We start from the raw sequence: 12,628 nt of genomic DNA, 5'->3' as shown, positions 1-12,628 counted from the left end.
GGGAGAGTTGCTCATAGAATATGTAGCAGGTAGGAAATGAATTTTGAGTACCTATGTATGAATATTATATCCCGCGATCTCCTCTCAATAGCAAGTATTTAATTTTCAGTTGGCTTCCTTCCTCCTAGCTAGTAGCATGCTTCTGAATCTCCTCTCAGAATTAGATTGTTTTGTACTTTAATTAAAAATTAAGAAAGTTAATCTTTATCCTTCCCACTATTTATTCCCCCCCACACCCAAAAAGTGACTGTTATCCATATCACAGTTTTCTTAAACAAGTAATCAGTTCACAAGGGGTTTGGCTATGTTAATATTTTTAAATGTGTATTTTTAAATTTGTATAAATGGGAACCCCTTGTGTTCTTTCTTAATTCTGTGTACAGTGATCGTCAGCCAGTCAACTTGAAGAATCTTGTAAAACTTAACTCTAAGGAAACAACTTATTCCTGAACATGTCTTTTTCATGTGACAAACTGGTAATTGGAGCTCTGCCACTAATTAACTTTAAAACAACTTTTAGAAGGCATCTTCGTATATGTTGAAGTATTTGAATTCTTGTTAACAAAACAAGGTTTTATCAAGGTCTCATTTGAAGTGCGCCCTTTCCTGTGGCTGTTGTTTTTTTTGTTGTTTTTTTTTTGTTTTTGTTTAAACATTCCTAGCCCTTCCAGTACTATTTGTTCTCCTGACTATATTATGGGTATTTGCCTGCTGTTCGAGGTTTACTCTTAATTTTCTCAACAGGTTTCTGTGAATTTTAAAAGTATATGAAGCCTTCTTGATTTTAAAGCTTATTACCTTGAAGTTAATTAGCGGTCAGCACACCTGGGGAAAGGCTTGTTTGTGAAATTACTTCAGATGCAAGACCATGGTGTAAAGCAGTGCATCTCAAATATTTTTGTGCATACAGATCACCTGGGGATCTTGTTAAAAAAACAATTCTGATTCACTAGATCTGAGCTGGGGCCCCAGATTTCAGCAGTTAAATTCCTGAGTGATGCTTGCTGTTTGTTGTTCAAGGACCACATTTTGAGTAACAAAGATGTCTGTAAAATTTTAAAACCACGTGGATGAATCTCAGATTAATTATGCAGAGTGAAGGAAGCCAGACCTCCCCAAAAAAGTATATACTGTATGATTTCCTTTATATAAAACTCTAGAAAATACAAGTCAATCTGTAGTGACAGAAAGCAGATCAGTGGTTGCTTGGGGGTTAGTGAAGTTATAGAGGGGCACAAGGAAACTTACGGGGGTGATGGATATATTCACTATCACGATTGTCATGATTGTTTCATGGGTGCGTACGTAAGTCAACTTACTTGTGCCATTTAAATATGTGTGCTTATTGTATGTCAGTTATGCCTCAAAACTGTTTAAAAAGGGAACTGAGAAAAATTAACATGGTTTTTTAAGTCTAGTGATATACATGCATGGAACTAAATGTATATTATATTTCCTGAGTTTAATTTTTATTGAGGTGTATTTTACATATCATAAAATTCACCATTTTAAGTTTAGTGTTTTAAGTTTTGGCAATAATATAGTCAAGCAACTGCCACTGCAGTCAAGATACAAAATATTTCCATCACCCAGAAAGTTCCCTTGTTGCCTGTGCTTTGTTTGAAACTAGTGAAATTCCTTTTAAAGTTCCTCAGTTTAACTTTGTAAATGCATGTTTGCTGTCAAATTTGAAATCCTTATAATTATCGTGCTTGCTTGATTTATGAAAATTGTCGTTACTTAAGTTGGCATTTCAAAAGAAACTCCAAAGGCATACTGTTTGATGAAATGCACTGGTATGTGGATAAGCCAGGACCAGTTCCTGAGATAGTCTTATAGTCCAGCTTTTCTCCACTCACCTTTTGTGTATGTACAAATCTTCATGAGGTGCTGTGCAAAGTAGTCATTTAATACCATAATTGTTCAGCTGAACAACAGCAATATAATCAGATTTCAGTAATGCTATGTATTTGGTTAAGTCAAGTTTGTTTTATTTTTGAAGTATGTGGAGGGATCTTTTGAGAAATACCTGGAACGGTTGGGAGATCCCAAGGTAAGATCAAATATGGGGGGTTAATCTTTTCAGAGTATTTGGAATAGTAGCCTAAATATCATTCAGCTGTGTCACTTTAGCTAGGCCCAGTCTATTTTCTTAAGTAGCCAGCTGTGTTGAATCAAATAGTTCTTGCAAAAGTTTAGAGGCTGGGAATTGACCTGTTGTTTTGTGTTGAATATTGAAAATTGTGTGTTAACAATTTTATCATCTATAGACTAGTGAAAGAGTATACACTACTTGAGAACAGGACTAACCCAAGCCTTTTCACTTTAATGGGGGAGGGGGTGGCAATGAATGTTACTAGGAGGTCATTACTTTTTTTATTAAACAATTCCCCTGATTTGTAGTTATCCTTCTTTTATGTGGGAGTAAGATTCCTAAACATATTAAAAATAATTTTATGTGATTAAATTAATTCCATAGTTCTGGACTTAACACATTTACTAAATACCCTGCTAACTTCGTATTCTTACACTAATTACATTTTTATTGTGTCTTTTAAATCTCCCATATTCCTGTCCTTGTTACTTAATAGCTAACTAAGAAGATCTTTAGGTCCAATTTTTTCTCAGAATAAGTTTATGTTAATAAGTAACTATCACAGTACCCCAAGCCTCAAAGCAAGTTATAGTGTGTTGTACAAATTCTTCACCTACAACAGTGCTAAGCATCTAAAAAAACAATTGTTGAACTTGCAAAAACTTTTACCTCCTAGATACAGAATGCTTTTAAAAACTTTATGCACCGTTTATGTTTAGGAAAGTGCTGGCCATCTGGAAATAAGAGCTCTTTCTCTAATTTATAAGTAAGTTGGATCTCTTTTTTTTTTAAGAGAGAGAAAGTGTGTGTGTGTGTGTGTGTAAGGTTTCTAATAAAGTCCCTTTAGGATTGGGAATATTTGAGATTTGATGTATTGATAGTCAAATAAAGTGGTCTAAGCAAAGTCAATGGCGTAATTTTAGGGTGGAGAACTTCTACATTTGTGTCCGTTTGAATGGAAGAATAAAGGGCTTTAAGAACTGCTAGTACTATTCCTGTAGAAAGTCGGAATACTTATCTTAGAATTTTTGTGTATTTAACTTTGTGCCTTTTGTGCACGTGTGCTCATTGGGGCAATATCACTTCCAAGAGAGTAGAAATTGTTTCCTGAGGACAACAAATATTAGATATTACATTGGTTTATGATCCTTCAAAGGGTCACAGTATGAAAACATATACGGTATATCTGTAGTATTAAAATTTTATAGGGAAATTAAGAAATGTATTTTTTTAAAAGGCTCTTTAGAGAGGCAGTAATGGTGGAAAAATTTGAAAAACACTGCTCTACTGCTTTGGAAGTTCTGTTTTGGTCTTTAAAACTGCGAAAGTGGCATTTCTGAAAGCTGTAGGTTATATAATGTGGGTTAGAGGCTAGTGGGGATCTTGTTCATTTAAGGAGTTGGATCTGTAGACTCCTTCACAGTTCTTAGGATGGTGAGATAGCATATACCTTGATAGAATCAGAACCCTCTTGTATGGGGACTTGTTCAAGTTACTGTTTTGCAGTCTGCTCATCCCTCACTAAATCCAGCAAGAAGTAGTACAGAAGAGGCATCGAGCAGGCAGCTAATCAGTTGTTGCTTTTAAATCAGGGACAACCTTTTAAATTGGCCTGCTTTTTGTTATTTTGTATGGCTCTTGGCTAAGCTTTTTAAAACTTTTTAAATGGTTAAAAACATCAAAAGAATAATATTTCATGACATATGAAAATTATATGAAATTCAATTTCAGTGTCCATAAATAAAGCTTTCACGTACATTTGTTTATGCATTGTCTATGGCTGCTTTCAGGCTACAAAGTCAAAGTTGAGCAGATCATATGGCCTGCAAAAACCATATGTTTGTTATCTGGTCTTTTACCAAGAAAAATTTGCCAACACCTGCTTTAAATAAATGGGAGCCTCCAAAACTTACATTCATACAATTGGCAATTTATCTTCTTTATTCCTCCTTTCCTCAAATTAAGATACATTTTTAAAATGCATAGGACTTTAGGGACAGTTAGCTGTCTATGTTGAATTAATATTTATCCTCTTAAACATTTAGGGTATTTTAGATGAATAAGGTAGGCAGTTTAAAAGCACAAATCTTTGTTCTTATAACTATTTCTTACATATACTAAATTATCTCTTCTCATCCATCTTTGTTTTCTACCCATGTAGTCGGGATTTCATTCTTTATCGCTATCCTGGCAGGCCTCCAACTCATGTCACAGATAATGGCTATGAAGACAAGGTAAGAAGATAAGTGAATGTTTACTAAAATAAAAAATTGAATGATGCTGCCAGCTTATCATTAAGAAATCATCCTTTTAAACCTAATTAATGAAAAAATAAGCACAGTCTACAAGCCAAGCTTTTCTACAACTAGCCTTTTCCTCTCCAGTTAGTCAGCCTAAGTATTGTTAGCTATCTTTCTGAACAAACCTGATCTTGTCACTCCTCTGTAATAGGAAAAAAAACACCCAAAACCCTAATTGACTCTCCATTGACTAGAAGATAAGGATCAAACTCTGAAGCTAGACATTCAGTAACCTAAAGGGTCCCAAACCTTCTTTCCAGCTTCATTGTCCTTCAACCTTAGTACATCATGTGTCCAGAGAGTCCAACTTTCATGCTCTTTTCCTTTGTATCTCAAATGTTAATTCCTTTGAAACTTTACCACCTCCCCTGGAGTTATTTCCTCCCTTTTTGTTCCCCTAGCATCACCCAGGTAAGTATAGTGTTTATCACCTTGTATATGTTTTCATGTCTGTTTCTCTCATTAGTCTGAAAGTTTCTTAAGTGCAGGGACAGTGTGCTACTACTGTCTAGTAAGGTGCTTGGAAAATAGTAGGAGGTTGTTTAGTTGGTTGAGAACTCTCAGCAGGTAAACAGATTGTTTTTTAGCATACAGTTTTTCTTCCAAAAAGTTTTTAAGAAAAGCCTTCTATCCAGATGATTTGATTAGTGAATGTAGATTACACAGTATTTGAGTTTTGTCTTGTTTCATACCATGGAGCAAAATTCAGGCAGCATTTTGATGGTAAGATAAGACTAGATACTGGTAGAACTGTTAGAATATTACAGTAATCTAGACAGAAGGCCTGAACTAGGCAAGTGGCATTAGGGATAGAAAAGACTGAATAGGATGCAAGAGATAACTTAGAACGTAAGTATAAATTGGGGCATGTTAATTATTTTACTGATGGTACTGCCAATTTGTTCAGTAAACATTAAGCCCCTGTAGTGTACCAGGCAGTTTACTAGGTTTTGGGGATACCACAATGAATACAGCAAAATCCTTGCCCTCTAAGGGCTCAAGAGGCTATGAAGACAGACATGTAAATAACTACAGTGAAGTGATATGTCTTATAATACAACTGTATGCAAAGAGCATATAAGAAAAAGCCCTTCACTGTGCTTTAGGGAGTTTAGAAAGTTTCATGGTGGTTGTGACATTTAAGTGGAGTATTAAAATAAAATGAGTCTAACAAGTATAAAGGGCAGTCTCTTCAGAGGAAACACTATATGCAAAGGCATAGAAGCAAGAGACCCTTTGAGGCCAAGTAGCTGGATGGGGGGAAGACAGTGCTGAAAAGATAGGCTAGAGGGATGTAGTAGACTGTGCCAATAATTTGGCTTTTCATTGTACAGGATAGTCAATTGAAGCTTTTTTCCAATATTTTATTATGAAGGTTTTTCAAACATACAGAAAAGCTAAAAGAATTTTACATTGAGCATCCATAAGCCCACCACTTAGTCCACTGCTAATATTTAATATCCTTGTTTTGTCACATATCTAACCACCCCTCTATCCATTCATCAGTCCATCTTAAGTTTTGATGTCTTTCAAAGTAAATTCAGACATTAGTATAATTGTCCCTAAACACTCAATTCAGAGTTTTTAAGTAAAGGTGTGACATAATCAGACTTGTTTGAGGAAGAGGCGTGTTCGCTGTTGTGTTTTAGCAACTGTACACAGCATTGTCTGAGATGAGATTTAGACCGTTAGATCTTTACCAGGAACCTTTAAACCTGCAGTTAATTTTTTTCTCCAACATTTTATTCTGAAAATTTTCATACAGAGAGAAATTATAAGATTTGTATAGTGAACATCCATATTCCTACCACCTAGTTCCTATAATTATACAGCTCTGTTTTCAAATGAGTCTTATACATTTTACAGAGATATTTTTGAACTAATTAAGGGGAAAACATCACCCATTGGGAACCATAAGAATACAAAAGTGTAAGACCTTTTTAGTGTGTGCAGCCATGAGAATATCATGTGTAAGTCTCATCCATACATATATATAGAGCTAACACTTAACAGCAGTTGGGTATTTGCATTGCACAGGATACTGTATATATGTCTGATTTGGGAATGTACAAAGGGAATGTTAGTTTATATTGAAATTTAAGTATGGAAGAGCCAGGTGGCAGCAGGGTACTTTTGTTGTGTGACACCTTGCTTTGCCTAAAACTTAGTTGCTGTATCAGTTCAGGCTCCTAAGATTTATATTTGAATTGTTTGTATTTTCAAAAATGACTTTATTAAAAGCAGTGAACATTATTAATAAGCTTTGCATAAAATATATTTTAGAGCACATTTTTGAAGAAATAAATACCTAATGTTCACCCTAGTACCTTTCACCTTTTTAGCTGACTTAATTCTGCATTTTACATAGTTATCCAGTGTCAAAGTGAATGCTACTGGAAACTAGCCATTTTCACTCAGCCAATTTGTTCTATCTAGAAAGAATAGAAAAACACTATATTTAAAACAAAATGAAACGTGTATCTGGAAATGTAGAGTGAAAAGTCAAGTTTCTGTTCATGCTTTTCAATCTCATGTGCTTCAAAGTAACAGCTATTAAGTTTGGGTGGGTATCCCAATTTCATTCTCTATGTATTTATTAATTTATTAGCTTTTATGTAGATGGGCTCATACTTAACATTCTGTCACTTGTTCTTTTCAGATATTTATCCCCATCAGTAATCTAGATCTGCCTCATTTTTAACTAGTTTACTGCCATTACATCCCACCTTCCCACCCCCAACAAACACACCACCCACAAGTATGTATGAGAAAATTATTATTTTATGTTGAGATACCACCAGGAACATAAAAGCCATCATGCTTAGTTTTGCCTCTTCAATCAAAATAGAACTTCTTGCCACTTCAATAGAGAAATTGTATACTCATCTTTGTTTTCTTTCCTGCTTATTTAGTCATCAGTTCTGGTTAGCTGGGTTCCTTTAACTAATCCTTACTAACTGCCTCTGGTTATTAACCTTTCTTTGTTGGAGTTCCCAGTTCTTCTAGTCCAAAGTACAAAATGCTTCTCAGCTCAAAATCTGCTCACTGTTCTTTTAGATTAATGAACTCCTCTTAAATGCAAATAACCCTTGGGGGTGGGTGAAACTTTGCAACTTAAACTTTATTGTGGGTTACTTTAGCTTGATACTCCCTCTCAGTACTTTGAAATGGATTATACTGATAGAGTTGTGATTGCAAAAAAAGACTAGGGAAGAATAATAGACCTGCGGTCAGAGAACTTGTTCATTGGGAGAAGTTAGCCCAGGGTAGTGTAGGAAAGTAGAAAAAAGAGTGCTTAGGATAATTTTCTGCCAAGGAAACTTGGTGCCACTATCCTCTCATAGATCACAGAGAATTGTCTTTAGTACCTCAGGTTGTTTCCAGAGATGGCTTCAAAATGAAATACTTAATCACTAGGGATTACATCCTTTACACAAGACAGAGGTTTTTGAAGAAAAATTCAAAAAGGTTTTGGACCTGTTATATAAACAGATTTCATCACATGGAGCCAGGGAGCATTTTTACTGAAATAATTTGGTTAGTAAGCCTCACCTCTGAATGTTGTTTGAGAAAACTAGATATTGAAGGAATCAGCTAAGAGATTAACTCATTTTATAGCCATCTCAGTGCCTCAATTCTTTAAGGAAGGCTCCTATATAGCATATTGATATATTGCTATTCAATATAGTGGATAACATTTTGAATAAATTGAATGAAATTCCTCCCCCCATAGTCTAATTTGGGGTATTTGACCTGTTTTCTCCATTTTTAGAAGTTCAGCTGGGTCGTTTGACTTCTGTTAGGCTTCCTATTCTATTTGCTCAATTTGTAAAAGTTCCCATCTTTTGCAAATTCGTAAATCGGGACTTGTTTGGTATATTATCAGGAATGTGATTGAGGCTCACAGTGTTGCCTTAGCAGTGATTTTAATCTTGACATTTAAAAGTCACTGTCTTACCTCCCTTAGCATGATAATCTCTAGGTCCATTCATGTTGCTGCAAATGGCATTATTTCATTCTTTTTTTATGGCTGAGTAATATTCCATTGTATATATGTACCACATCTTTTTGGAAGTCAACCACATACAAAGATGGTAAGAAGGTTAAAAGACAAAAGTAGTAAAATATCTATATCCACAATAAGCATTAAGGGATACACAAAAAAGATGTAAAATATGATGTCAAAAACAGTAATCATGAGGGAAGGAGAGTAAAAATACAGGGTTGATAAAATGCATTTGAAATTAAGAGATCAGCAGTTTAAAATAATCATGTGTAAATATATATATATATATAGAGAGAGATTGCTATATATAAATCTCATGCTAACCACAAACTAGAAATCTGTAATAGATACACACACATAATAGAGAAAAGAATCCGAATGTAACACTAAAAAAAGTTATCAACTCGTAAGAGCAGAAGAAGAAGAAAGGAACAAAAAAGAACTACAAAAACAACTCCAAACAATTAACAAAAATAAAAAAGGATGGAAAATTGTGTCAAGAACCTGGAGTAACTAAAACTCTAATATACTGCTAGTATGAACATAAATTGCACAACCATTTTGGAAAACTGTCTTCTTTTTAAAATTGAAGTGTGGTTAGTTTGCAGTGTTGTGTTAATTGCAGGTGTGCAGTGGGGTAATTTAGTTGTACATATATATATTTTTTTCAGATTCTTTTCGCTTATTAAAAAAATTAAAATAAAACTCACTGTCAAGAAAATCTGTTTGTGGAATACAGCTTTCATTTATCTGTATTTGGATTTTAAACTCACTTTTTCCCCAGCCTTATTGAGATTTGATTGACATGTATGCTAAGTGAAATAAGTCAAACAGAGAAAGACAAATACTGTATGATGTCACATATATAGAATCTGAAAGTCACTTTTTTAAAAAAGCAAATTCATTTAGTTTATCAGTTTCTGATTAGCAACTTAATTTGAAGTATTTCATGGTTGTAAGATATCTAACATTCACTTAATTGTTCTATGTGTTTTTCTTCTCTTCAGATTCTGCTCTGCTGTTCAAGTAATGGTCATTACGATTCAGTGTACTCAAAACAATTTCAGTCAAGTGCAGCTGTTTGTCAAGGCATGTGAAGGCTTTATAAATGTTTGCGTGTGCTCTCAGATGATTTGTTGCCGATCTTTAAATTGAGTGGCCCACCATAAATCGCTCTTTTAAAACTTTGTTGGTACCTATTGAATTCATATACTGGGTTATAGCTATTTTCACATTGTTACAAAAATTCTTATTTTGACAATTGGAGTTTTGGTCATTTTTTCCTTTAGCTGTATTGTATGAAATTCTCTATAAAGATGTGTTTGTTGTGGATGGAGAAGAGTTGAAGACTGCAGTTAAGTTGTTTCGAAGTGGTTCCAAGAAGAACAGGAACGGTGCTGTGACTAGCAGTGGGGATGTCCGTATTGACTACAAGAGTTCAACTCAGGATAGGTAATAAAGGGAAAGGGGATGTCAACTACAAGATCATGTTTCTGTGTGTCATTTGAAAGTGGAAGGGACCTGGCAAGGTTATGACTTAGTATATTTATACACAGTCATCTCTTGACATTTGTGGAGGATTGGTGCCAGGACCCCTGCAAACACCAAAATGCTTGATGCTTAAGTCCCTTGTATAAAACAGTGTAGTATGTGCAGTTGACCCTCTCCATATCCATGGGTTCTGCGTCCACAGATTCAACCAATTCCATCCGTGGCTGGTTGAATCTGTGGATGTGGAACCTGCTGAAATGAAGGGGCCAACTGTATACACACACACGTATGTATGTATGTATGCTTGTATGTACAGGGATATACGTTTTTTAATGGGGGAAGAGAAGTTTTACCAAAAGATATGTTGCATTGCGAAATGCTCAGGCTTTGGGGGTTTGGTCCAAGTCAGAATCAGTTTTTTTGTTTTTCTCCTATTAACCTGTCTTGTGTCAATTTTATTATTAGTCCAGCCACAAGAACTCAAGACGGGTAGGGGGGAAATTTCCCCCTCCTGACACGTATCTCAAGTCTGACTCCAGAATCAGTTTTTTAATTGCTAGAAGAGACTTTGGAACTATAATCACATGATTCTCAAACTTATATATGAATTACTTAGAGCGCTTGTTAGAAAGGCAGATTTGGGGGCCTCCCTTCAAAATTGGAGGTCAGAGTAGGGCCAGGGATCTACTTTTTAAACAAGTACACCCAAGTATTCTGATAGAGGTAGGCCATGGACCACACTTTGAGGGAAAAAAACCTGATTCTAAACCAGCACCATCTTTTTGTAGATGGTAACTGAGGTTCAAAGTGGTTACTTGACACATACATCCAGCTAGTAGAAAAGAATCTCTCAGGCTAAAGGGGAGTTTTAGGAGCTTTTAGTGTCTGCCTTTGGTACTCACTAGGAGTATACATTGTGGCCTCTGAGGAAGCAGCTATTATTGAACAGATTTAGTCAAAAACTTTGAGATAATAAAGTAGATGTTGTCTTATAATTCTCCCTGATTCTTCTGTCTGGAAATTCAGATAGGCTTGGTGCTAGTCAGATATAACCTTGTCTTTTTGTTGTCTTGCAGTTCTATTTCTTGAATGTTTAATGCTTTTTTTTTTTTTTTTTGGATAAAGAGGGTTTTTTAAAACTTACAATCGGCCCTCCCGATCCACATGCAGAACCTGGGGTGGTGGAAGGCTGACCGTGAGGGACTTGAGAAACTTGAGGATTTTTATATCTACCAGGGGTCCTGGACCCAATCCCTCATGGATACCAAGGGATGACTGTATTAAGGAATGCGGGGCGGGGGGTGGCAACCATATATATCAGGGTAGAAGTTGCTTCATTCTGCACTGATTATTTGTATTAAGAACTTGAGGCTTACAGAAACTAAAGTAGTAGGAAGGCAGGGTGTATTAGTTATCTGTTGCTGCATAACAATATTTCCACAAACTTGGCAGCTTAAAACAACATTCTTATCTCATAATTTATGTGGGTTAGGAATCCGGGCACAGCTTATCTGGGTCTTCTGCTTAGGATCTCACAAGAGTGTAATGAGGGTTTTAGCCAAGATTGAGTTCTCATCTGGAGCTTTGGGGAAGGACCCACATGGTTCTTGGTAGTGTTCAGTTCCTTGCAGCTGTAGGACTGAGAACTTCAGCTTTTTGCTGGCTGTCAGCCAGAATAACCCTCGCTCCTTGCCACATGGGGTTGGTGAACGTGTCTGCTTGCTTCCTTACAGTCAGCAAGAGAGAGAGATCAGCAAGACAGGCACTACATTCTTATATAGTGTAATGATATACATCCTGTCTGTTGGTTAGACGCAAACTTGGAGGGAAATCATACAAGAGTGTGAACACCAGGAGGTGGGGATCATAGTGACCATCTTAAGATTGTGTCCCCACAGGAGGTATGAAATATATAGGAGGTATTTGTAGCACGTACTTAAAAAAAGGAAGCATAAATGTAAATGCTGGGATGAAAATGTATTTGCCTCATTTTTAGAACTGAGCTACTTTACCACTAGATGGTGGTATAGTCATTAGACTTACGACTTAGCTACTGCATTTATATAAAGCTCTTTGTTCTAAATCTTTTCAATTAGGACTGAAGAGTGGGGTGCCTGCTGCAATGTTGAAAATATACCAGAGGGGTACAATCAAGGAACAGAAGAAGCAAAGGTTTGAGATCTTCTAGGGCAAAGAATTTTCATAATCTTGGCTTGCAGTATCATAACTTAAACTAGTTAATGTCAGATGGTCCATTTTAGTTATATGGGGTTGGGGAAGAGCTGATGTTTTCCTTCGTGTAAGTCTTGATCTGAAATGTAAAATGTGTGCTTAATGTTCTCTGAATTTTTGTTCCTATGGAATTGTAAATTTTTTTCAAAGCTAACTCTGAACACTTGAGAAATTTCAGAAGCTGTTGTTTTCAAGTTAAAGTAATATTAGAAACCCAATAGATATTTAGTTTGTAATCAGTCTTCTGATGCTGAGGTTTCTTTCTGTCATTAAAGAGAGTAAGGTTTATTCCTATTTTACTCAGAAAATAGGTAGTAATCCTAGTTGGAGAAACAGGAGGAATTTTACCACCTGTATAGGTCTAATATCAAGCAGACCTTCAGTTTGAGACTAGCTAAATAGGGCAAATACTACTAGAACAATCTCTGTGTATGCCCCCAAGTGCTGGTAATTTGGAAACAGTATGGAATACCATGAAATTCTAGGAAAGCAGAAGAAAAAGAT

General features: G+C 35.7%; 1 protein-coding gene across 2 annotated transcripts in view; it reads left to right on the top strand.

The window, feature by feature from the left end:
* Window positions 1–12,628, top strand: part of LOC112402307 (putative bifunctional UDP-N-acetylglucosamine transferase and deubiquitinase ALG13) — a 63,984-nt gene that overhangs the window by 14,676 nt on the left and 36,680 nt on the right. For both annotated transcript variants that reach the window (XM_024749149.1, XM_024749140.1), the window contains exons 3-8: window positions 2,003–2,053; window positions 2,815–2,861; window positions 4,257–4,329; window positions 9,409–9,490; window positions 9,691–9,853; window positions 11,989–12,064. In XM_024749149.1, the coding sequence (XP_024604917.1) occupies window positions 2,003–2,053; window positions 2,815–2,861; window positions 4,257–4,329; window positions 9,409–9,490; window positions 9,691–9,853; window positions 11,989–12,064 (492 nt within the window). The remainder of the gene's footprint in view (window positions 1–2,002; window positions 2,054–2,814; window positions 2,862–4,256; window positions 4,330–9,408; window positions 9,491–9,690; window positions 9,854–11,988; window positions 12,065–12,628) is intronic.

The sequence above is a fragment of the Neophocaena asiaeorientalis genome, unplaced genomic scaffold (assembly GCF_003031525.2).
Source record: "Neophocaena asiaeorientalis asiaeorientalis breed wild unplaced genomic scaffold, Neophocaena_asiaeorientalis_V1.1 scaffold604, whole genome shotgun sequence".
NCBI lineage: Eukaryota > Metazoa > Chordata > Mammalia > Artiodactyla > Phocoenidae > Neophocaena > Neophocaena asiaeorientalis.
This window is presented reverse-complemented; position numbering and strand designations above follow the sequence as displayed.